Source organism: Perissodus microlepis, chromosome 14, assembly GCF_051167445.1.
Source record: "Perissodus microlepis isolate ML-2025 ecotype Zambia chromosome 14, ASM5116744v1, whole genome shotgun sequence".
Taxonomy (NCBI): domain Eukaryota; kingdom Metazoa; phylum Chordata; class Actinopteri; order Cichliformes; family Cichlidae; genus Perissodus; species Perissodus microlepis.
In genome coordinates, this window is record NC_140474.1 from 18,697,401 (window position 1) to 18,720,541 (window position 23,141).

Genomic DNA, 23,141 nt, shown 5'->3' on the forward strand with positions numbered 1-23,141 from the left:
CTTTTCCTACTGGACTACTGGATTGCACTCAACTCAGCAGTGACGTCACGTCCAGCACTGATAACCAATTTCTGAGGCAAACTGAATACAGCATCAGTCCAGGGAAACTTGGCCAGAACAAAAAGTGATGAGAATAAACGTGCTAGAGCACTGAGACACTTTGAGCTGATCAAGTGGATAAACTCAACTGAGAAACTATAAATACTCATTACAACTAACTGGAACAGAAGACAGAGGTGAAACTAAAAAAGGATGGGGCAAACAAAGAAGAGGAGAAAGCCGATGACAGGAGGTAAAATTAATAGAAACACACAAGAGGAAATAAAAAGAATTAAAAAAAAACACAATACAAAGATTCAGATTGTTAGTCAGCAGCACGTCATTGACTCACTCATTGAATACAACACAGAACACAGACATGACTCGCTCAACTCCTCCTCCTCTTCGCTGATGAATCAGATGATAAGGCACAGAGTAGCCCTGTAAGCAGAAACAATTGGCCCACTGTGTTGTTGTAACTGGCTTATCAGCTGCAATCCTTGGGAATAGGGGAAGGACATATTGCCATATTTCGCCAAAGAACAACTCAGTGAGACTGATAGGGATTCAAACGGAACGGTTCATTTTGCACAGGAGGGAACGGCATCAGGGGACTGTAGAGATGTGTGTGTGTTGAGGTTGAGTTGGAGTACAAATGAGACAATGTTTTCACAACAGAAAGAGGCTGTGAAAGAAAGAATTGGCTGAGCGCAGAGCTTTGATTTCACTTTGGATATATAGAGTCCCTGGACCAAACTTCGGAAGCCACCAAGGAGCAATTTTCAGTGCCTATCACAGCTCATTCATCATGGTGTGATTGCTGTGTCGCTGTTATCTCGCTTGTGGGCGGCAGACGAGCCACAGCTGAAAGCCTCTATAAGAATTCCTTACCTGTACCGCCGGCCTGGGAGAATGTGTGTGTTTGTGTGCACTTGTGCAGACGCTTTAAGGATGCTCTCCTCTGTTCATTTTCAGCTTATTTTTTAATGCAACTTTTGACGTGTCCACCTGGGCCTTACAGAGCAGTCTCATTACATATAGCTGTCACCTTCTCCACTTTAATTTCACAAACAGCTCCAGAAAAAATAAAAACTACAGTCGCAGAATTGATTATCACTTTACTGCAGGGCCACAAGCCATGTGTTTGCAATTATTGATTGAGTTTGTTACAGGCACTGTTGAGGTCTTAGTGAAAATGTCTTTACACCGTCGCGGTGATGCAATAGAAAAACCAATTCTTTGTTACCTGGAGATAAAAAAATTTTATATTATGTGTGGTATTGCATTTCCTCTCTGTCCTGAAGTACAGTAGAGCATCATCCAGTAAAAACAAACAAACCAAAAAATAAAAAGATTAATCTCTTTTCTGTTCTATAGCATCAATTCTTAGTGTTCCCGCTTGACATCCATTGTGATCGTGTAGCTGCTGTGTTTCTAGAGCTACACCGCAGGTTGTGAAGTGTCTCAGTGCGAGACCGATGGGTGGGTATACGTTAAAGTTTTTGAAGAAACTTCTCAAGAAGCATTGAGCACCTGATTCAAACCAGGAGCTAATGCTCGAATCCGGTGTGATCGTAAAGAGAAGACGCGAGCATCAATGAGCTGGACTCACACAGCAGCTTAACTTATGCTTGTTTGTCTTTGAAGGTTCGTCTCAAGTGATAGAAATCACACATACTGAACATTTTTATTCACCCTGTACTCCACACAAACACAAGTACGCAAGGTGCAAGATAAACAGTGCTGCAAATCAGGAACAATGACCTGAAACATTGTTTCAACATCTGGTTTTCATTTTTTTGTAAAGCTGCATAAAAATCTAACACTAACGGCTTCTGGCGCTCATTTATACAAAAGATTTTCGGATTATATTCTTGTTTTTCCACTTGGTTTGTGTAATACAGGTGGTTGTTATACCACTAGGAAATAATGAAATACCCTTTGGTGTTATTGAATTATTTATTTAATTAGTCAAAATGCTCCTAATGTGCTCACAGAGTTCAGTAAATCCGTCTTATTCCTCATTTTAAAATCGAATCTTTTGAAAATCATAACTTCTCAATATTTACATCCCAGCTCAGTCCCCTTTTTTTGTCCTTAATGCCTGCAACACGTTCCTCTTTGGAAGAGTCATTTTCTGACTTTTTCAGCTGCAGCACCCTCGGCCATCCTTTTCAGTTTTCTTTCAGAGTACCCTTGTGTCACTGAGTGCTTTCATATCCACTCACATATGTATTGGTAAAAATTCAACATAGTGCACATAGTGCCGGCTGATAAAAGCAGACACGGAGGCAGATTTACTGGCACACAGGCTCAGAGGCACTGAGGCATGTGCACATGAATTTGCAGACAGAGACACGAGATCTGACCCCATTTCTCAGAGTTTATGTGTACTCCTTCTTTCTTTTTCCAACTTGGGCGTATTTGTATTTGTTGTAAGGAGCAAAACGGTTTTGTCGCAGTGGCTTTATGAAAAATTAACGTGACCTGGCCTCTTTTCTAATGACCCAGTATTTTTAACGAATATTGTCAGGGCGTCGGCGGCTCTTCTTCAAAACGGACTTCACAGCCGCGGTGAGAGAATTATATCTCAGCTGCCAGTTTGCTGTGCTCAGGAGAGCAAGTTTTAGAAGGATAAGAAAACAGCAGAGGAAAGCGAGGAGGGGCTGTCTGAAGACATCTTGAACACCCTGAGGTTTTAGAAAGTGGAAACTCCACTGTGGTGTCTGAAGCTGAACGTGAACAACACCCACCAGTGCACCTGGCAGCCTGTGTGTGCGCACTTGCTTGTGCATATGTAAAAGTGTGTTTCCTCCACTGACATTATCAGTCTGCAACCAGACTCCTCATGGCTTGGGAATAAGAGGCTGCTTTAAAAGTCTGCATTTCTTTATAGCTTCAAACTCATAGCTTTTTACGGCTGTTTTGCTGTGGTGTGCAAAAGATGGCACATAGAATTTCCTTTAGTAATTTTGTATAGGCCTTTCATGCTTTTATATCGTTTATATATATATATATATTATTTTGTTCTCGACTTTTTTATTGACAACTTTTTATTGGAAGTGGTCTTTTCGCTTTTTTCAGTGTCTGTTTGGGTTCTGGGTTTTTTTGGACAAGTCAGACCTTTTATGAGCAGTTGCGTTTCTATTTCTGCAGCTGAGCACTGATTGTTGTACGGCTTGGACCGGACATTTTTATAGAAAAACTGGAAGCTCAGAGAAAGAAGGATAAATTGAAACCAAGGAAAAGTAATGAAGAAAAAGCAGAGGCATAAAAGCAGAGAAACGTGTTGGCTAGATAACAGTCAGACAGCCTGCTGTGTTATTGATTGCTGTGGGGTTTTTACTGGAGTGATTGATGTTTCCAGGTCTGATTATATTAGTGTGTACTTAACCAGGTCAACGCTGTGGGATGGAGAGATACAAGGCAATATTTTCTAGCCTTACTCTAAGGGACTAGGCTTTCTAATGACACAAGACATATATAATAAATATGGTAAGACACATAAATCAACGAGAAGCTTGAAAGTGAATTCGTTTTTCCCTAATTAAGTGTTGTAGCAGCAACCAATACATTCATCCTTTCAAGTTACTGTTTCTTTGCTATGCAGTTGTGGGAGGAGTGAAGTGACTACATGTTGCTCTTAAGCTTCAGCAGTTAATATTATCGCTCATGCACACTTAAATGAAAGGATTTACTGATGTTACATAAGGCCAGACTGGTTTTACAGTTAAATGATGTTAATGAGCTAACAGCTACCTTAACGCTACTCCCACATACGTTGTCTTGTTAATATTTTAGCCATAAGAGAAAAAATTACTTGCAACCATCTCACAGATGTAACATTATGTACAGCTACTTTCCATACAACTGATATTTATTTAGACTCTTTTTCTTCGATTGTAATTATAGACCAATTTCTAACCTTCCTTTTATCTCAAAGATTCTTGAAAGAGTAGTTGTAAAACAAATAACTGATCATCTGCAGAGGAATGGTTTATTTGAAGAGTTTCAGTCAGGTTTCAGAGCTCATCACTGCACAGAAACAGCTTTAGTGAAGGTTACAAATGACCTTCTTATGGCCTCTGACAGTGGACTCATCTCTGTGCTTGTCCTGCTAGACCTCAGTGCAGCGCTCAGTGCTGTTGAACATGATATTTTATTACAGCAATTGGAGCGTGCTGTAGGTATTAAAGGTACTGCTCTGCAGTGGTTGAATTGTATCTATCTAATTGACACCAATTTGTTCATGTAAGTGGAGAGTCCTCTTTACACACTGAGGTTACAGATTGCACAAAGTGTTACCTAATTATGGTGTTCCACAGGGTTCAGTGCTTGGACCAATTCTGTTTTCATTATAAATGCTTCTCTTAGGCAATATCATTAGAAGGCATAGCATACATTGTCACTGCTATGCAGATGACACCCCACTTTATCGATCCATGAAGCCAGATGTCTTAAAATAGAAATGTCTTAAAGACATAAAGACCTGTATGACCTCTGGTTTTCTGCTTCAGATAATTCAGATAAAATGGAGGTTATTGTACTCGGGCTTAAAAATATAGAAATATGGTATCTAACCAGATGCATTACCTTGGCCTCCAGTAACACTGTGAGGAATCTGAACCAGATATGTCCTTAATGTGCATATTAAATAAATATGTGGGAGTGCTTTCTTCCATTTGCGCAATATCTTCAAAATTAGAAACGCCCAAAATTAGAAACATCCTGTCTCAGAGTGATTCTGAAAAAACTAGTTCATTCATTACTTCTAGGATCAGGATGTCCTTAAAACTTCCTGAAAGCTTTCAGTTGATTCAAACTGCTGTAGTAAGAATACTGACAGGGACTAGAAAGAGAGCATATTTCTCCTATACTGGCTTCTCTTCAATGGCTCCCTGTAAAAATCCAGAATCGAATTCAAAATCCTGCTCCTCACATACAAGGTCTTGAATAATCAGGCCCCATCTTATCTTAATGACTTTATTACCATATCACGCCATTAGAGCTCTTCGCTCGCAGACTCTGGACTTATTTAGTTATTTTATTAAAAGTAGAATGGCAGGCAGAGCCTTCAGCTTTCAGGCCCGTCTTCTGTGAAACCAGCTTCCATTTTCAACTGAGGAGACGGATACCCTCTCTGTTTTTAAGATTAGTCTTAAAATGTTCCTTTTTGCTAAAGCATATAGTCAGGGTTGGATGAGGTGACCCTGAATCCTCCCTTAGTTTCTTGCAGTAGGTTTAGGCTGCTGGGGGATTCCCATGATGTACCGAGGGTTTGTCTTCTTCAGTCACCTGTTTTGTTTAATCCCAATCTGTAGTTGTTTTTATTATTAGTGCAAACAGGATTAAGGGCATTTCCCATCCTTCTCTTCCAGTGAGTTGTTGTCATTGATGACTGACAACCTAATTCAAAGTGTGAATTTATTGCCAGGAGGTGCCAGCAGCAGTAGCAATTACAGTAACTCTTCACAAGCCTGCAATGTCACATAATAAAACTGAAATTGAAAAATATTTCCTCCCTGCAATGTCAATCTTTGGTCGAGTTTTTTAACCAGTTGCTCCTTATCCACCACCTGGATTGATATCATATCATTGGCAAAACAATATGTAGCTGCATCAGTAATTCTATCCACCGTTTGCACTTCCTGTCATATGGAGTGTAAAAAGCAAACGTTCCAGTGTCGCTGAGTGATTTGTTTACTTCTGGGTCACACATCACCAGATGTGATCTTATCCTTGTATGCTGTCATAACCTGGTTGTATTCAATGGTGTGCTTTTGCCTGAAGTGGTGAAACAAGTTTGCTTTAACCCTTTTAGTGGGAACTGGTTTCTTGCATGTCTTGAAAAGTACTGTATGTTGTTGGAGGTTGTTGAAGTAGGTCCCTTTTTAGGTACTAATTACCATCAGAGGCTGACACACTTCTTGTTTTGTTGTGCGCGCACTAGGGAATTGAAGTGCTTTAAATGAATGAAAAAGAATTTAAATGTTGCTATATCGTTATTATCACTTTTTTTGTCACATAAAAGCCTGCTGATGGTATGATGCACAGCTCTAATGTCTAGACAATGTCTGCTGTAATATTACTCAGATAATCAATTAAAAATACTTCAAAAGGCAACAGTGACACACGCGCACAGCAAAAGGGTGCATTTTATTGACTTTAAGTCATGGATGAGGCCTAGCAGACTCAGTCATGAAATTTAGGGGGGTGGCTAGTGCCCCCCCTCCCCCATTGACCCCCAGCTTGGTGATACCCCTGCCTCAGTCACACAGTCCTACAAACTGGTTGGCAACCACGGTTAGCACAGAAGCAGTAGTAAATGGTAAATGGCCTGTATTTGTGTAGCGCTTTACTCAGTCCCTAAGGACCCCAAAGCGCTTTACACTACATTCATCCACCCATTCACACACACATTCACACACTAATAAAATTTGTCACAACTTTACAACCGCTCAGTGAGTTGTTAGCAAGTGTTATAGACAAGTCAGCAATTTGCATGCAAACTGTGGTCACTAGGGTCAGGGACTGGACTCTATGCCTGCTTGACTGTAGCTTTATCAACCACAGCAACTCCCAGCAGTCACCAGAAACCTCCAATAACCACTTGCCAACTGCTCGGGAAATACATGTTTTTCTTTAGAGACCGGTGGTTACGAGTGGGGTCACCAATCAGTCATTAGGACGTGTGACAGAGGGCTAATGAGATAATTCAGAACTATAAACCCTCTGATTCACACATGCATTTATTTTATGGTTGAAAAACTTTGTTAATATAACACACAACTACAGATGTGTGCACTTGTAGCAATTTGGGGTCCAGTGCCTGAAACTTTGGACTGAGCCCCATTGGTAAATTGTACAACTTTAGTATGCAATTCAACAATAAGCTTTACAGCTTTGGCTGCAAACCTTTTACTTGGATCAGTTGATTTCCGGATCACCGTGAGATATATTGTCTCACCTTTTAGCAAACGTGCCAACCCACTTACTCTCACACTACTGCATATTGTAATGCTGTCTGTGTCAACTTCTTTCTGTTTTGCTGCTATAAAACACTGGAGGCTGTTGTCAGTGAACAGCATGTCTGTTTAATCAAACTGCGAGCCTGGTTAGATAAAATGAATCCGTATGCACATTCTTGGGGAAGAGCGGTGCAGACACAGACAGCTGATCAGTAGTCATTTTGTTGTCAGTCTTATCACAGCAGTGCAGGATGTGCAGCGTTGGTTTTACTGTCCGGTTCCTCCAAGGAAGAAGCAAAGCTGTTCAATCAACAGTATTAACACGATGTCCACCCTCACCCCTCCTTACAGGTGGAGCCAAACAGTTGCTATGACAACATTGCAAGTCTTAGTACTAATAACTGTTGCGCCACCTGATGTGCACCGAGTTTTCAAGTGGCTCCAAATCCAGCACAAATTCGTCAGTAGTCAACCAGCTACCCTACAAAGTGTTTCCAGCTGTGGCAGTGACAAAACCATTTCACTCCCATCCCCAGCTCTCGAAATACAGCACCACTTATTCCTGTTTATGCTTTACCCTCCTGAACCATGTCACAGTTGTCTACATGCGTGGCTGTCTTATACGCCGAAGGCATTTATGCTAAAACGAGTCAATAAGCTACAATTAAAACAAACAGAAAACTAGTATACTTTCTGCATTGTTAAAAGCACTCAATAACACATATATCCCGAACAATACTAATTTTCTTTGTTGTAAAAAGCTTTTAGTTTTCAGTAGGGGTGATAGAAAATGTTTAGATACCTTTAATCATCGTTATTTGATGCCAAGTTGCCAAAGGAAGTTAGTTTATCTGGAATCACGAGCTAAGTTCAGGGATAGTGGGATGGAAAAGTACATAACACTGTCTTTTTTGTGATGTAGTGGAGCCTGAGCACACCAGTCTGACAGTTGCATTATTTGAAAAATAGCACAATAAGGTTGGCTCCAAAATACATCACTGCAGGGCTCTTTAAATCTTCCTACAGCATCAACTAAATGACAAAACAAGACATAAATAAACAGACAGCCGAACAGAGAGTTGGTTCACTAAAAGACAGGTTGTAAATAGGTGTATGTGTATGACTGATATCAGAAGAAAAGTATCCAGTTTTTGGTTAATACAACAGATTAGCACGCTCCTGCCTTGTTCCTGATTTCAGTGCCTGGCTCTGCTTCAGAGCCACAAATCTCAGTTTTCATTGAAGGCAGTAAACAACGTGAACCGTGACCTCTAAAGGACACGTGGGATGCTTCCACCATTCTTGCTCATTGCAAAATCTTTAGATAGGCTTAGTAAAATAATGATATTGATCATTAAAGGAAGACTCGGGTGATTTGGTAATAAATTACCCAAAAATGCTGGATATAGTAAAAAGTGTAAAAATTTAAACTCGTATATGGAAAACGATAACTAACTTTTTTTTTGTATTTATCAGAAAGTTCAATAAACACTCCAGTTAAAAAAATAATCATTTTCTGGCAATTACTTCATTATTTAGGAGTAAAGGCGTTTAGAGATAGACGTTAAGAAGAACTAGAACTAAAATTCTGTATTGCTGTCACACTTAAAAATCATGAGATCTAATGCAACGCAAATCCTTTGTTTTTTTCAGGAGAATCCGTATGTAATGCTCCGACAGAACCACCAAGAACTCGAGGGAAATGACCGCTATGAGGGCTTCTGTGTGGACATGCTGAAGGAGCTGGCAGAAATTCTCAAGTTTAAGTATCGCATCCGGCTGGTGGGGGATGGCGTCTACGGTGTTCCCGGAGCTAACGGAACATGGACGGGCATGGTTGGAGAGTTAATCTCAAGAGTATGTAAATATTTGCATATGCATAGACAATAATATTGCCAGCAAACAAACCATACCACTATAAATGATTATGTTTTCTCCTTCGCATATGTGTGAGACAGAAAGTTTTTACAGGTGTCTATGCAGTCCTGTGAAAAGCTAAGTACAGCTTTGCTGCTTCCATAAGAATTAAGATGGTAAGAAGCAGCCAGGTGCTGCTAATCAAATGCGTTTTATTAATGGATCACCAGCAAGCGTGAGCATCTCTGTAAACGCAGAAGTTTTGGCAGCTCGTTCTGAAGCATTCAGGTGTGTGTTAACACAATGCCAAAAAGGAATGACATCAATAAAAGAAGTAATTGCTCCTGTCCATCATTCTACAGTGAGAAAGAGGATTCACAAGTAAAAGGAACTTGCCATTTTTCCCAGGAGCAGACAGACATCCCAGTAAACTCACCCCAGAGTCAAATCATGCAATGCTTAGAGAAACTACAAAAAACAGAAAGAAAACAAGAGCTGTATCTCAGACTCTACAGGCCTCAGTTAGCATGTTAAATGCCTTAACCCTCTACTGCACACATTTTGATGGTACATGCTGAACATCATTTTCTGACTCATTTCGGGCCATTTTATTGCCAAGATATTTTTTTTGTTGCCCAGGTGCAACGTTGTGCAACAATGGTATAAAACCACCGAGAAAATTATTATCTCATAATTCATTACACAACTTTTAGAAAGCAAAAAGACCTCAGAAAATCTTCCAAAAATGTCGACCAATGTTGAAACAAAGAACTGAAAAGACGTGAAACATATTTACATAAATGATTTGATGCAGGCTTAGGTTCAAATTGTGCAATATCATGTCATATTGATTATACTGTTCTGAGACTGTCAGTCTGTGTGAAACTTACCAAAACAGTTCTTCTGAGGTGGACATTACACTTTATACACATCACTTTTGGTTTTCCTGTGCAGGAACCCTGCATCTTGCCTTGTTCGGTTCAGTTCAGTTTTACTTGTATTGTGCCAAATCACAACCATTACCTCAAGGTGGTATATTGTAATGTCATGAACCTACAACAATACAGAGAAAACCCTGACATTAGATGACCCCCTATAATCAAGCACTTGGCTACAGTAGGAAGGAAAAACTCCCTTTTAACAGGAAGAAACCTCCAGCAGAACCAGAATCAGGGAGGGGCAGCCATCTGCTTTAATCGGTTGGGGTGATGGGGTTGTCACATACTGTTGGCCAAAGTGATATATTATATTATATTGTCTGAGATGAGATTCTGATTTGGAATGGGAGCTCTGGGCCTCTGCTTCTTCCTCCTGTCGTCATACTTTTGAGATATCCCAATATCAAACTCGATTTCATGCAATTTTGTATTTTGAACCACATTTCAACTCGGAAGCTCAGGTGGTTGGACAGCCTTCCCAATGTAAACTTCACAACTGTGGAATACCATCTGATGTAATTGTGATTTGGCACTATATAATTAAAACTGACTTGAAATGATCCAGCAAGGACTAATATTTTGAAACCCTGTGTTTTTTTTATTTACTGAGTAGGTGCTGCTTGAATTTGCTCTTGCACTTAAATGGCACCATTTGCTCATCCACACCATGTCTCTTGCATAGGAAGCTGTTTCAGCTTCATGAGGATGTGATTTAGGAGACTCCAAATCTTGTCTCATCACCTATATCCCTTGTGGCCTGGCAACTGTTGTTGCTGATATGGAGAAAGCTTTTGATGGCCTCCAACTAAGCAAGAAGCATCACATCAGCAACATGTGAAATGTGCACAGATTTGCGCACGAATGCATGAAATAACATATCATTACATACAAACACAATATTATCAAAATCTCCCTGAAAGTACCCCTGATTGCACTGCGTTGCCCGAGGCAACAAAAAGAATTTCTGGCCATGGAAAATTTAAAAATTAAAAAAAAACCTAATGAAAACCCCACTCTACATCTTCTTACACTCACATATATTTTTGATTTACAGTTTATGTAATTTTAAATATGATTACTAGGAGAACCATTCTTACCTTGTTCTCACACCATGCGAGCCTATGACCATGTGTCAGAAAAGGATGTCCCACCTTCAAATCATGCTTGATAGTGACACAAACATCTTATTGGAAAGAAGTTTGATAGTTTTCAAAACACTCTGATTGGTTTCCATCATTTAACTTCACATGTACAGGTCATGAGGCTTAAAAAAACTTTCAGTTGCTCTAGGACAACACTGTGCTGTAGAGGTTTAAATGTTTGGAAGGGTTTCCAGGAGAAAGTCTCTTCTCTCTGAAAACAAGTCTAAGCATAGTTTTGCAATGTTGCATCTGAACAAACCACAAGACTTCTGGAACAATGTCCTTTGGACAGACAAGACTAAAGTGAAGAAGTCTGTCCATGATGTACAGCACCATGTTTGTCAAAAACCACACTCAGCATATCAGCACAAACATCTAACATGAAGCATGGTAGTCGATAGGTGATGATTAGTGCACATGACCTGGGCTTGCAGTTATTAAGTCAGCCATAACCATGCTGTGTGGAACCTTAAGAGATCTGTGCATAAAAAAAGGCCTTCAAACATCAATGAACAGAATCAACATTGTAAAGAAGAGTGGACTAAATTCTTCCAAAGTCATGCAGAAAGCCATTACTTCCAGCTGTTCCTAAAGGTGGTTCTACAACTTACAACTTTTCCTTTAAAAAAAAACAAGATTTTCACCATAGCTGTGTGGATACCACTGTCTTGTTCTTTTTAGAGAAACATAGAAACAAACCCAAAGTGTATTGCTCAGCTTTCATATAATTTACAGCACATTTCCTTCATATCATACAGCCCCCTTCCTTCATTCAGCAGTTGGCCTTTTCAGCTTAAGTATTGTATTTTTCAAAGCAGTCACAGCTTGTTGGTGGCTTGTTTCCTGTCAGCCGCTTTAGCTGAACTGACCATAACAGACTTTCCTCCTGGATCAGTCTTGTTGCTGTTAAATCTCTGAGTGAGCCCTTATATTATTTGCTGTACGTGGCTGTTAACAGGCAGATAAGGTTATATAAGGGATGAGAGGGAGAGGGGAAAGAAGTAAAAGAGCTGTTAAAAAATTAAGAGGGCGGGGTGAGTGAAACAGACAAGTGTTAAGTCAGTCCTAAGAGGTGATCTGTCTTAATTCTGTGGGCTAATGGAGGGCAAAGCCATTAAGTATGTAACGCGTACAGTGCCTGCTCTTGTTATTGTCACAGTCCATCTCCCCCCTACATCCATGTATAACTTGCCTCTGGAAGGTTGACCTTCAGAACGGCCATGGGTGAAGTCGACATGTGTCTCTGACATCAGCTTGAGCCGTGGATTGGCATGGTTGAGAGGGATTTTCATGGTAAAGGCGGCATCTGCAGGGAAGTTACACAGTAGACAGAAAGGCTTCGGAGTGTTTGGTTAAAGGCATAGAAAAGAACAGGAAGGATGACAGTGTAAGAGGATTGTGGGAAAATATACAGGCCTTGGCTACGAGTTGAAAGGACAGGTAAAGAAACGAAAATGGAGGAATAGGGGTGTTATACACTTGGTAGGAGCAAAGAAAGACAGCATCAGGATATTTTAGACAACAGATACCCGTCTCCCTGCCAGTACCTTTCAGACTGAGCAACATTTCACTGAGGATGAGGATGATTAGTCTGACGGGTGTCAGACAGCCTAAGCTAACAATGAGTCAGGCCAAGAAGAACCCAGACACAAGTCTAAGTACAGTATGTGCCGGTTACCTAATCCACAGTGCTGCGATTAGAGAACAGAGACATACAGCATCTCTAAAGACCAAAATTCAAAGTCTAAGTCAAATGCTAAATCCTCAAGGGTCATGTTTAATTCATCTCTCATGTTCAGTTTCGCATCCTTTTTACTGGCTTAGCATGATCTGATTGAATGCAAGTGGAAACAGGTATGATGCAATATTGAACAGGCCACATTACACTGTGTCTTTTCTTACATACTAGAAGGCATAACAGCAGGGAGGCAGAAGAATCCAGTAATCAATATTAATATTCCATCGCCACATAAATATTTCACTGGATGTTACAACTGTGTGTTCATTTTTCAAAGGATCTGTTACTGTCTTTGTTAAAATTGCCTCGATGGTCATTTGCTGTATTTGGATTCCTTCCAGCACTGGGAGCAGGCAATCAGCCTTTCAAACAGCGGTCAGAAACGAGACAGGAGGCTGGGAACAGATGATAATCTCGGGTCAGCGCCTGCAGGCTGAGAGTAGGGCAGCAGGAGACACTAGGCCTCAGTGTGGAGTAAAGGCTGCCGTGAGGTTAAAGAGATGCAAATGTGAAGTGCAGAGTATTAATTGAAGCACAGACGGAGTCAGACTGGGGGTTTCTAGGTGAAGCATTTGAGGCCTCTTCTGAAGGTCAGAGTGATTATAGAAAAACATGACATCGAAATGGATGACGCGCCTTGGATGTGAGCATGTTATGTATGTCAGATGCCCTCCTCGTTCCTTGACATAGAAACAGTATGTTGTGGATTTTGACTAGTGTCTGCAGTGCTGCAGCACAGCTCCCTGCTCCTCACTCTCATTCTCCCATTCCCCTCTATGTCCCCAATCCTCTTAGTCCTCCTGCAGCAGACAAAGAGGAATGCATTGCTGCTTTCACTCTTTGCTCCTCAGGGAGATGAAAAATCCCTTGCAGTTGCACTTTGCTGGCCTGTATTATTAGTACAGAGCCGTTCAGCATTCAGCTGCATTGACCATTTCTACGTGTGTGTGTGTGTCTGTGTCTGTGTGTTTTACTAGCCTCTGCTTTGTCGAGTGATTTGTCTTGACAGTGCTCCCTTGGCCAGCCACAATGGTTACCCTGAGCTCTCTCGTGCACTGCACACACACACACAAACACACACACAATGCCAGTGCCGGATTATCCCCATCACGGATAGCCGTATTGGTGGACAAAAAGCCTAGAGGATACAAAAAGGGCATTATTAGGGAATTAGCAAACCAGTAGCCCACTTCTTATGTCATCCTCATCTTTCTTTTTTTTCAAAATCTTCAAATTATTGGGTATGTCACAAACACTATGCCATGCCTCAGAGCTGTGCTGTGTGTGAGTTGGACTTTTCATGCAGTAATACTACTTATCCTGTTGCAGAAAGCAGACCTGGCAGTCGCAGGCCTGACCATCACAGCAGAGCGTGAAAAGGTGATTGACTTCTCCAAGCCTTTCATGACCCTTGGTATCAGCATCATGTACCGCGTCCACCTGGTGAGTTAAGTCCCCCCGCACACACCTATTATACCTGATCGAACTGCCTCTCATACAGCTTGCGGATAAACCACAGCAGGCTGTCAGGCATGTCTAATGCCTGGAAAAGAAGCACTCTGCCTTCTGGCCTGTAGAGTCTTTTTCTCTCTCTTAGTCCGTTTAAATTCCTCCACAACTTCTCCCCTTTTACACCTTATTGCCTCTTTACCTCTCAGCTACTCGTTTTCCCTTTCATCTGTGTTTTTTCATGCGTCCTCTTCCTGCTTTACCCCTGTCCTCCAACATTACTTGCCACTTCATCCTTCTCCTCTGTGTCAAGTTCTTTTCATTTTTCCATTGTCCACCCATTTCCTCCTTTTGTTTCCGTGCCCCCCACCCCCACCCTATTCTGCCAGCACCAGATGGCTCATTTTATGGCGTGAACTGAATGATAAATGTAAGACTTTCACAGTTGTTTTCTCTGATTGGATTTTGCCATCTTATTCTCACAAGCAATGCCCTCCATTCTCTGCAGAGAGCAAGTCCAAGCAAGAAACAGCGAAACAACAGCAGTGCTGGTGGAAATGAGCCAGTGTTTGCGCACTTAGTGGCCCATTAATCATCAGTCCTCCCCCAAAACCCAAGGTGACACTGTGGGGGCCACAGTGGCACTGGCCACAGTCCGTGCTGAGGTCATCTAGCACGTGCGCAGGCTAACATTAGTGTAGCATCCCAAAGGGGCATTTTACTCACATTCCCATTCCATCTTGCTCCTGTCTCCACTACTTGTAAATCTCCCTCCGTGTCACCTTCCCATAGTCTGTGCACAGTACCCATAGGTGAGGCAGTGAGGCACTCAATTGAGCGGTAACAGTTGGGGAGAATCAATCGACGTTCGCAGCAGGTGCAACGTTAAATGGGCTGCTGGGCAGCATGTGACCTCTGAATTGGGAAGCAGGCAGGCGGGTGGCAGCCTGAGGATATGATATGGAGCTCATGTCCCACAGGGTTGGCACACAGAGCCAAATAGTTGAATTAGCAGAGACTTGACCCAGTTGACGCCAAAATTCCTGAGTAAAGCGGTTTCTATTAAGATAAGATGTGTGAAGTCGGTAGAGGAAAGTGAAAAGATAAGAGGGAAAGAAGACAGGCATAAGTGCAGGTATCATCTCTCTTTGTCTCTTTCTCTGTCCCTCATTTCCTCACACTCTCTTTACTTTCCCATTGCCCCTTGGCATCTTCTTAGATCCGATTCAGAGTAGTCCCTGAGCATGCTCTAAAATTCGATATTTGAATTTCTGTGACTGCACTTGTTTAGTTCTAATCCACTGACTATTGATCTGAGGCACAGTGATTTCTACAAGGGGGTATACTGCTTATTTCAAACTTTAAATGAAAATTTCAGTCCAATCAATAAGAATGGCGAATGCAATAAAATACAGCTGCCTGTTGGGTATTAACTATCCTCACACTATTGCCTGTTTAATCTCCATTTCTCTTCTTTGTCAGTATTGCATGTCTTTCTTACTCTCTCTCTCACACACAGACACAGTTTTTTCGCTTTCTTTCTTTATTCTTATTTTATGTTTGTTGCGTTCAAAGCACACGTTTACATTCTTTTCAGTGAAGGCGATAGCTTTAACGTCAGGCGTAATCCTGTTACAAAGCTGCTGAAAATTTACATTTCCTGTTTGAAACACAGGTGCAGATTTGAACTAACGCTTCACTGCCTCCACCACCACCACCCACACCCCCCTCCCTCCACCCACCCAGCCAGCCAGCCAGCCAGCCACTACAACAACTGTCACAGACAAGTTTTCTGTGGAGTGTTCAAAATTGCAGCAAATCAGAACATTTAATCACCTGTCAAATGAGTTTGTGTCTTCGTGCTATTCTCTGAAGGGACCGCTGTCTGTTATCATTTCTGGGACACTGACTCTGCAATAAATAAAACTAAAAAAAATCCAGACAGCTTGCATCTTGCCTGCATAAGAAGAGCACTACCTGTCTATATGTTTCAGCTGTCTCGCCTGAATGTTTTGTCTGGTTGGGGATTTGTAGTTGGGTGCTATTCGAGGCCATATAGTGTATTTTATATGGTGGGGTATTTGACATGCATGTAGCTTCAGGCCCTATAAATAAAACAGATTTGCTTCATACACAAATCAAAGAGAAGCCGGTGCAATATGAATCACTGCGGTTATGAACCCAGACACTACCTAAAGCGACTGTCAGCTTCATCTCATAAAAACCTTTCGTTGTCTTGCATTCATCATCTGTACAATATAAAAACCATATGCTGCATGCCAAAATCCCAGCACTGTGAGCGTCTTTAAATCTGTGCCGGTTCCATCTCCATTAATTCGCTGACTGTGTAACAGGGTATATGAGTGGATGTGTGCATGTTTGTGTGTATAAGAGAAAGAGTGCCACTTAATTAGACATAGGGGTTAATTAGGGGTGTGTAGAAGCTGTGTCAGATTCAGCAGCTGCCCTGAGGGTAGAGCGTAGTATAACGAGCTTTATTGACTCACTGGCCACAGAAGTCCTCAGACAAAATTACACAAACAAATGAAACCCTGTGCACAGAAACACAGACGCAGCTCGTGGAATTTAAAAACTTACCAGTTATGTTATTTAGGATTATTTTTAAATGCAGTTTTTTTCCATAATAAATCAATATTAAATTTAACACTAAACAGTAGGTTGTGTAATATCATTAAATTGTGTATATATGTGCTTGCCAAGCACTTTGTTAGGTACAACTGTGCAACTGCTCATTAATGCACAGGCTCTAATCAGCCACTCACATGCAGCAGCTACATACATTTAAGGATGTAGATATTCTAAAAAAAAAAAAGACCTGTTGAAGTTAAAAACTGGGCATCAGAAGCATCTGATGCCCAGCAGAAGACCATACTGAGGTCCCACTCCTCTCAACTAGCATAAAGAAACTGAGCCAATTAATGACACAGGTTCAGCATGCTGGTAGTGTGATGGTGTGGAGGATATTTTCTTATCATCGTTTGGTCCCTTTAGTACAAACTGAGTATTGTTGCTGACCATGCCCATCCCTTTATGACCGTTGTGCATTCATCCTCTGCGGGTTCCTTTCCACAGGATAATGTGTCGCGTCTCAAATGTCAGATCATCTCAGACTGGTTTGAGATGTGGGATCATCTTGATACAGAACAGAACAAAAGGCAGCCAACATCAAGAGAAGAGCTTTGAATATCTTCCATGAAGCCTGGAGAACTATTCCTGAAGACTCCTTAGGAGAAAGTTCAGGGTGAAGAATAAAGCTGCTCATATCAAATATTGACTTTCAAGCTCGTTAGGAATGTTTTTGCCTTTTAGATTGCCGTGGATGCATGTGTTTCATTAAACCGCTCTACCTATTTCCCATTTTCCTAGCAACATACAAAGAAATAAGGGGTGTCTTGAGACTTTTGCACTAGACTGGAAGTTTTATTTTTTATTTTGAAAGTAACCCTAAAATTAGTAGTGATGTGTGTTTTTTTTTTAGTTATGTTAGAAGAGTTTCAGCAAACACAAAAGCACAGCTTTGTTTGTGTGCAACTCACTCAGACATAAAGCCAGACAACCCGGTGAGCTCAAGAGGCAGCAGGATGTTGATATGAATATGACCCTGTGACCTCAGCCAAATCAACTGCTCTCCACAGATTGCCCCCGCGGCCATCTCAGCAGCCGTAACAACTGACAGCTCTAACACAATTAGAAATGCACAAGAAATAGGTAGAAGGACATGAGGGAAGATGGAGAAATGAGAGCAAGGAAGCAAGCGACGAGAGTGTGAGAGCTGAAATGACAACGGGAAGTCTCCTTCGGTGAGTCAGTGTTCAGGCAGGAAGCCTCAGGGGGCAACGGTGTGGTATGAATACCAAGAGGAAAGATGACTAGGTGAAATCCTCAACTGGATAACCTCACCGGCTCCCTCTGCCACCCTCCTGGCATGTAGGCAGTCCCCTGAGAGTAACGGAGAAGGGGAGAAGCGGGAAATATGGAGGGACAGCGGGAAGTTGAGAGAGAACAAGGGCAGTGCAAGGTAAAATGAATGAGTTTTTCATCTGTGTGTTGAGATGAAAAAAGGGCACATAGCTACTAAAAAAGGCAGCAATTTTTCACTATTTTATTTGTTGAGATGGACTCATAAAAGCAGGTCTTAGAGGATGTTTTGCCCTCTGTGCCACAGGTGCATTATTTTACTTCCTGGGATTTGCCTCATCCCATATATATCATCTTAACATGGCCATAAAACTGCTATAAAATGATACCCCTGACTCTGATAAAAATCATTCAAATATGGCAGCAAGTACTTACGCTGTGAAGAGACACTCGTCCAGTAAACATCTAATTTGGTCCTTGGTGTACTCTGTTTATATTTTATTACTTTGTTAATTATTTTCTAGTTCTAGTCTACACTTCATCGGCAACTTTGTGAGGTACAGTCATTCGAAGGCTTGTTAATGCAAATATCTAATCAGCCAATGCACAACACATTTAACCTTGAAGCAGATGGGCTACAACAGCAGAAGACCACACCGGGTCACCCACTCCTGTCAGCAAAGAACAGGAAAATGAGGCCACAGTTTCCACCAGCTTACTAATAATGGATTGGATTTATATAGCGCTTTTCAAGGCACCCAAAGCGTTTTACAATGCCACTATTCATTCACACACTGGTGGAGGCAAGCTACGGTTGTAGCCACAACTGCCCTGGGGCAGACTGACAGAAGCGAGGCTGCCATATCGCGCCATCGGCCCCTCTGGCCAACACCAGTAGGTGAAGTGTCTTGCCCAAGGACACAACGACCAGGACAGAGAGGCCGGGGATTGAACCGGCGACCTTCCGGTTACAGATATGCTTCCCAACCCCCTGAGCCACAGTTGCCCCTAGATGAACATTGTTCGGTATAATTTCTACTGCAATATTCGAATGGTACAGAAATAAAAGCATGGCTCCATCCTCCCTTCTGTCGATGGTTCAGGCTGCTCATGATGGTCTAATGGTGTGGAAGATATTTTTCTTGGCACTCTTTTTTAAACACCAACTGGTTTTAAACATCACAATGAGTTCACTGAACTTAAATGACCCCCCAAAAAGTCACCAGATCTCCATCCCATAGAGCACCTTACAGATGTGGTGGAATGGGGGATTTTCATCACGACAAATCTGCAGAACGTTAGCGGTGCTATCATGTCATTATGGACCAGAATCCCTGATGAATATTTCAGGCACCCTGCTGAATCTATACCATGAGGAATTAAGGCACTTGTGCAGGCAAAAAGGTGGTCCAAACCAGTATTAGCAGGGTGTACTTCATATAGAGTCCAGTGAGTGTATATCTTCTATTTAACAGTAACTACTGGATTAGTCACGGATGCTGTGCTTTCCTTAGCCAGCAGTCAATGTGCTTTTCTGTGCTGAGTGGTGGGTGCTCCCTGTGCAGTTGCCCAAGCACATACTGTATCTGCCCTGCTGTGGATGACTGACAGTTTAGACAGCTGCTGACAAGATTAGAAACACAGGCACACACACAAACACACAGGTGCTTGACAGTCTGTCATGCACACACAGACTCATCGTCCAATATAAAGAGAGACTGGACCACCTAAATAAGATTGTGATGTAAAGTATGTCTCTGAGAAATTACTAAAAATATTTAGTATTTGCATGCATAATTTATTTATGAATAAATGAATGAAAAATAGGTAAACCCTTGTATATGTTCTGCTTTATAATTTCCTTACATCACTGGAAATCCTGAGTCACCCTGCCCCGTGAGGCACTTCTCCCCAAACAATGTTTAGTGGTTCGCACAGCAGTTTGTGGCACAGCAATTTTGAACCCATCTTGATTGATTTCTTTTGGCAGCACAGCGAGCATTTACATATTAAGCACTTGATAAAGGTGGTATATCCAATATGTTAGAAAACAGCTGCCTATTTACCCATCCGACAGGTCCCAAGTACCATTAGCATTCACTTGCATTTCCCTTTCCAGCAATTTGTCAAATGTAAGTCCAGTAGTCATTGCTTTACCGCTGGTTTGGTCCACACCAACTCCGAGGGGTGAAATATGGCTCCTTAGCTGTTAAACGCTCTGCTATTGTGGTGCAGATTGTATTCATGAGAATGGGAGCAGAGAGGAAATAAGGTAGTTAAGATCAGCGCGAGTGAGCCAAAACAGTAAAGTTGGCACGGTAAAATAAAAGCACTGCACCGAAAGGTGTTAAAGCACTGCTGAGCTGCGTGGAGCTTTAGTCGAGTGATCACACACCATGTTTTTCCATGTCACGAGATCATCATTAAATAGAGTTTCATTAAGCTTGCTCTTTCTAGTCCTTAGTTTGATCTAAAATGTTTTTAATACAGAAAAAAACTGAATAAACTATCCTATCTTTGGAAATATGCACACAGTTTTTTAAAACATTTTCATGCAGTTTCCATTTAGCTTATCTGAAGCTTTGTGTGCTCATTAATTTGTCTACTCCAGCTATGGATTGTTCCAGTTTCTAACTATTAAAAAAAAAGTAAAACACTTTTGTCTCTTAGTCTCAAAGCCAATACATAAAAGCAGCAAAGTCGAGCTTTCTAAGCAGCAAACCTCCTACTGTTTTCCTGTTGTCCTTGTAATCTTCCTGTTGTCTCGTCCTAGCTTTCTCTCCGCCTCTATTTCTGAGTTGCTCTCTTGCACCTTCACTTCACTCTGCCATCTGTTAGCACACTAGTCCCACGTCTCTGCAGTGATCTTCATCTTAATAATAGCACCTTGGTGAAAACTTAACATGTGGACGAGCATGCCCAGCAGTTCACGAAGCGCTGGGTCAGCATGCATCAAACTGGACCAGCAAAACAGGAGGACTCATGTCAGCACATACTGCTGCTACTCCAGTAATGCCAGTCATTATTACCAACCGAAGGCAGCCTGGTACTGATGCTCACTTTACAACATGAATCTATACCTCTGACATGGCCATGGTGTGTTTCAGCTCTGCACTATTCTATTCTCAGACAGCTTTCGCCATCGTCATAAGCAATTACACTCTATAACGTGGACTGACATACGTTACGAGTGGCAGGCTGATTCGAATCTTGCTCAGAGTTATTCGGCAACTCTCTCCCCCTGCTTCTCCTGCTTTCTGCACCACTCCTATTTTACTCAGTCGGGCTAATATGCAAGTGATTACAGACGCATTAATGAATTTTCATCTCCGCACAACTCTGAATGGGGATTCGTTTATCATAACAAATGCCCACCAAAATAATTTCAACCTCTTTGCCTCAAATTAAATTTTGGAGGGCCTCAGAAATGTATTACTGCAGCGTTTTGGCACGCAGGAGGTCTGGCAGGAATACTTAATTGAGTTTTTATTTTTTATTTTTTTTGCATAAATGCAATTTGGGCTTGTTCACGTGGACTCCACGGCGGTGCCTTTGACACAGAAATGGACGATGAGGAATTTCTACACGACTAAACGTGTCCCTCTCATAGCAACACTTAGACAGTTGGTTGTTTGATCACCTCCATTATCTAAGTGTCCTGCTGGCCCTGACAGCCACCTCCATTTCATAGTCATTAACAGGCAGCGGACGTGCACTTGTGTGTAAATGGCTAATATTCCCCTGCTGACATTTGGTCGGGAAGGGTGTAAGCTTACCGTGCGCGTGTGAAATATGAGCAGGCACAAACACACATATAAACAAGCGGGCCCAATCATCCTGACTGTGGTTCACCAGTAATTGGTTTCATTTAGAGGACAATGTTGCATAATGAAACATTAGGAATTAGCCCCTATATTCCCATCGCTCTACTGGCTGCCAACCTCATTTTAGCCATGTTATCTCCTGGTTACCAATGCACATTTATATGCAACACCCCATAGCTGCTTCAGCACAACTAGCCTTTTTAGCCATGCCAGAGCTATTAATCCCCCCCCCCCCCACCTGTGTACACTGCCCACTCCCGGTCATACTGCAAGTCAACTATAGGTCATGGAATTGAATTTGTCTTTAATGTGGTTCTAATGGTTTAGCTGATTATTTGACATTTCTTTCTCTCTACATGCAGACTTGTAGAGAGTAAAAATGTTGCTTTTGTTAGTTTTGACCTCTGATTTTTCTGTACGACTAAACCTAATAATGTATCTATCACAGCTTGTTGGAAGTTGTGAGAATTTTTTTTCAGTGTTGGAATGTGGGATATAAACCTCTTATCAGTGATGTCGTATTATCATACAGGCCTCTGCCACTCTATTGACAATTCATGGGAGACTGAGTTTGCGCTTTCATACAGTGCTGATCTGAATGTTTACATGCAAATGAGATTGGTATAATTAAAGTGCTATCAGTTTAGGACAGGGAAAACCTATGCTTATCGCATCAAAATCCGTTTATTTGCGGTCACAGTCACCTTTTCCATCTTCTCCAAATTACACAGGCACCAGTAAATGTTGGTCAACACACACCGAACTGGAGGTGGGAAGAAAGGGAAACAGAACTGAAATGCAGCAATCATCACCTTTTCTATGTTTCCTTCTTTAGTTTATGTCCAAGGAGACCAGTCATTCTGTGTTTGTTGTCTTCCAGGGACGTAGGCCAGGCTACTTCTCCTTCCTGGATCCCTTCTCACCGGGTGTTTGGCTCTTCATGCTTTTGGCCTACTTGGCTGTCAGTTGCATTCTCTTTCTGGTGGCCAGGTAAGGAGCTCAACCATAAAATGCAGTCTGTACAGATAAGCGAGAGACAGGAGAAGAATGAGGCAAACAAATGGACTGGGTACAGAGAGTAAAAGCACACAAAAAAACGTTTCTTTGGGCAATATACGGCGGAGGAAACAGGTGTTTGTTCTCTCGCTTCTCTTTAGCCTCTGGTTGATCTTGAACATCACAGAGAAAGAGACGTTCTCCCACCAGTGGCAGGTCTCTAGCATCACATTGCCACCTGCTGGTCAAGGATGGCACTGCCACAACTGCTGCTGAAAATCATAATTTCCTTTGCAATGGAAATATTACTA

At 41.7% G+C, this 23,141-nt stretch overlaps 1 protein-coding gene across 6 annotated transcripts in view; it reads left to right on the forward strand.

Moving 5' to 3' along the window:
* Positions 1–23,141, forward strand: part of grik4 (glutamate receptor, ionotropic, kainate 4) — a 353,377-nt gene that overhangs the window by 320,375 nt on the left and 9,861 nt on the right. For all 6 annotated transcript variants that reach the window (XM_084949763.1, XM_084949764.1, XM_084949762.1 and 3 more), the window contains 3 exons: positions 8,661–8,864; positions 14,012–14,125; positions 22,715–22,824. In XM_084949763.1, the coding sequence (XP_084805889.1) occupies positions 8,661–8,864; positions 14,012–14,125; positions 22,715–22,824 (428 nt within the window). The remainder of the gene's footprint in view (positions 1–8,660; positions 8,865–14,011; positions 14,126–22,714; positions 22,825–23,141) is intronic.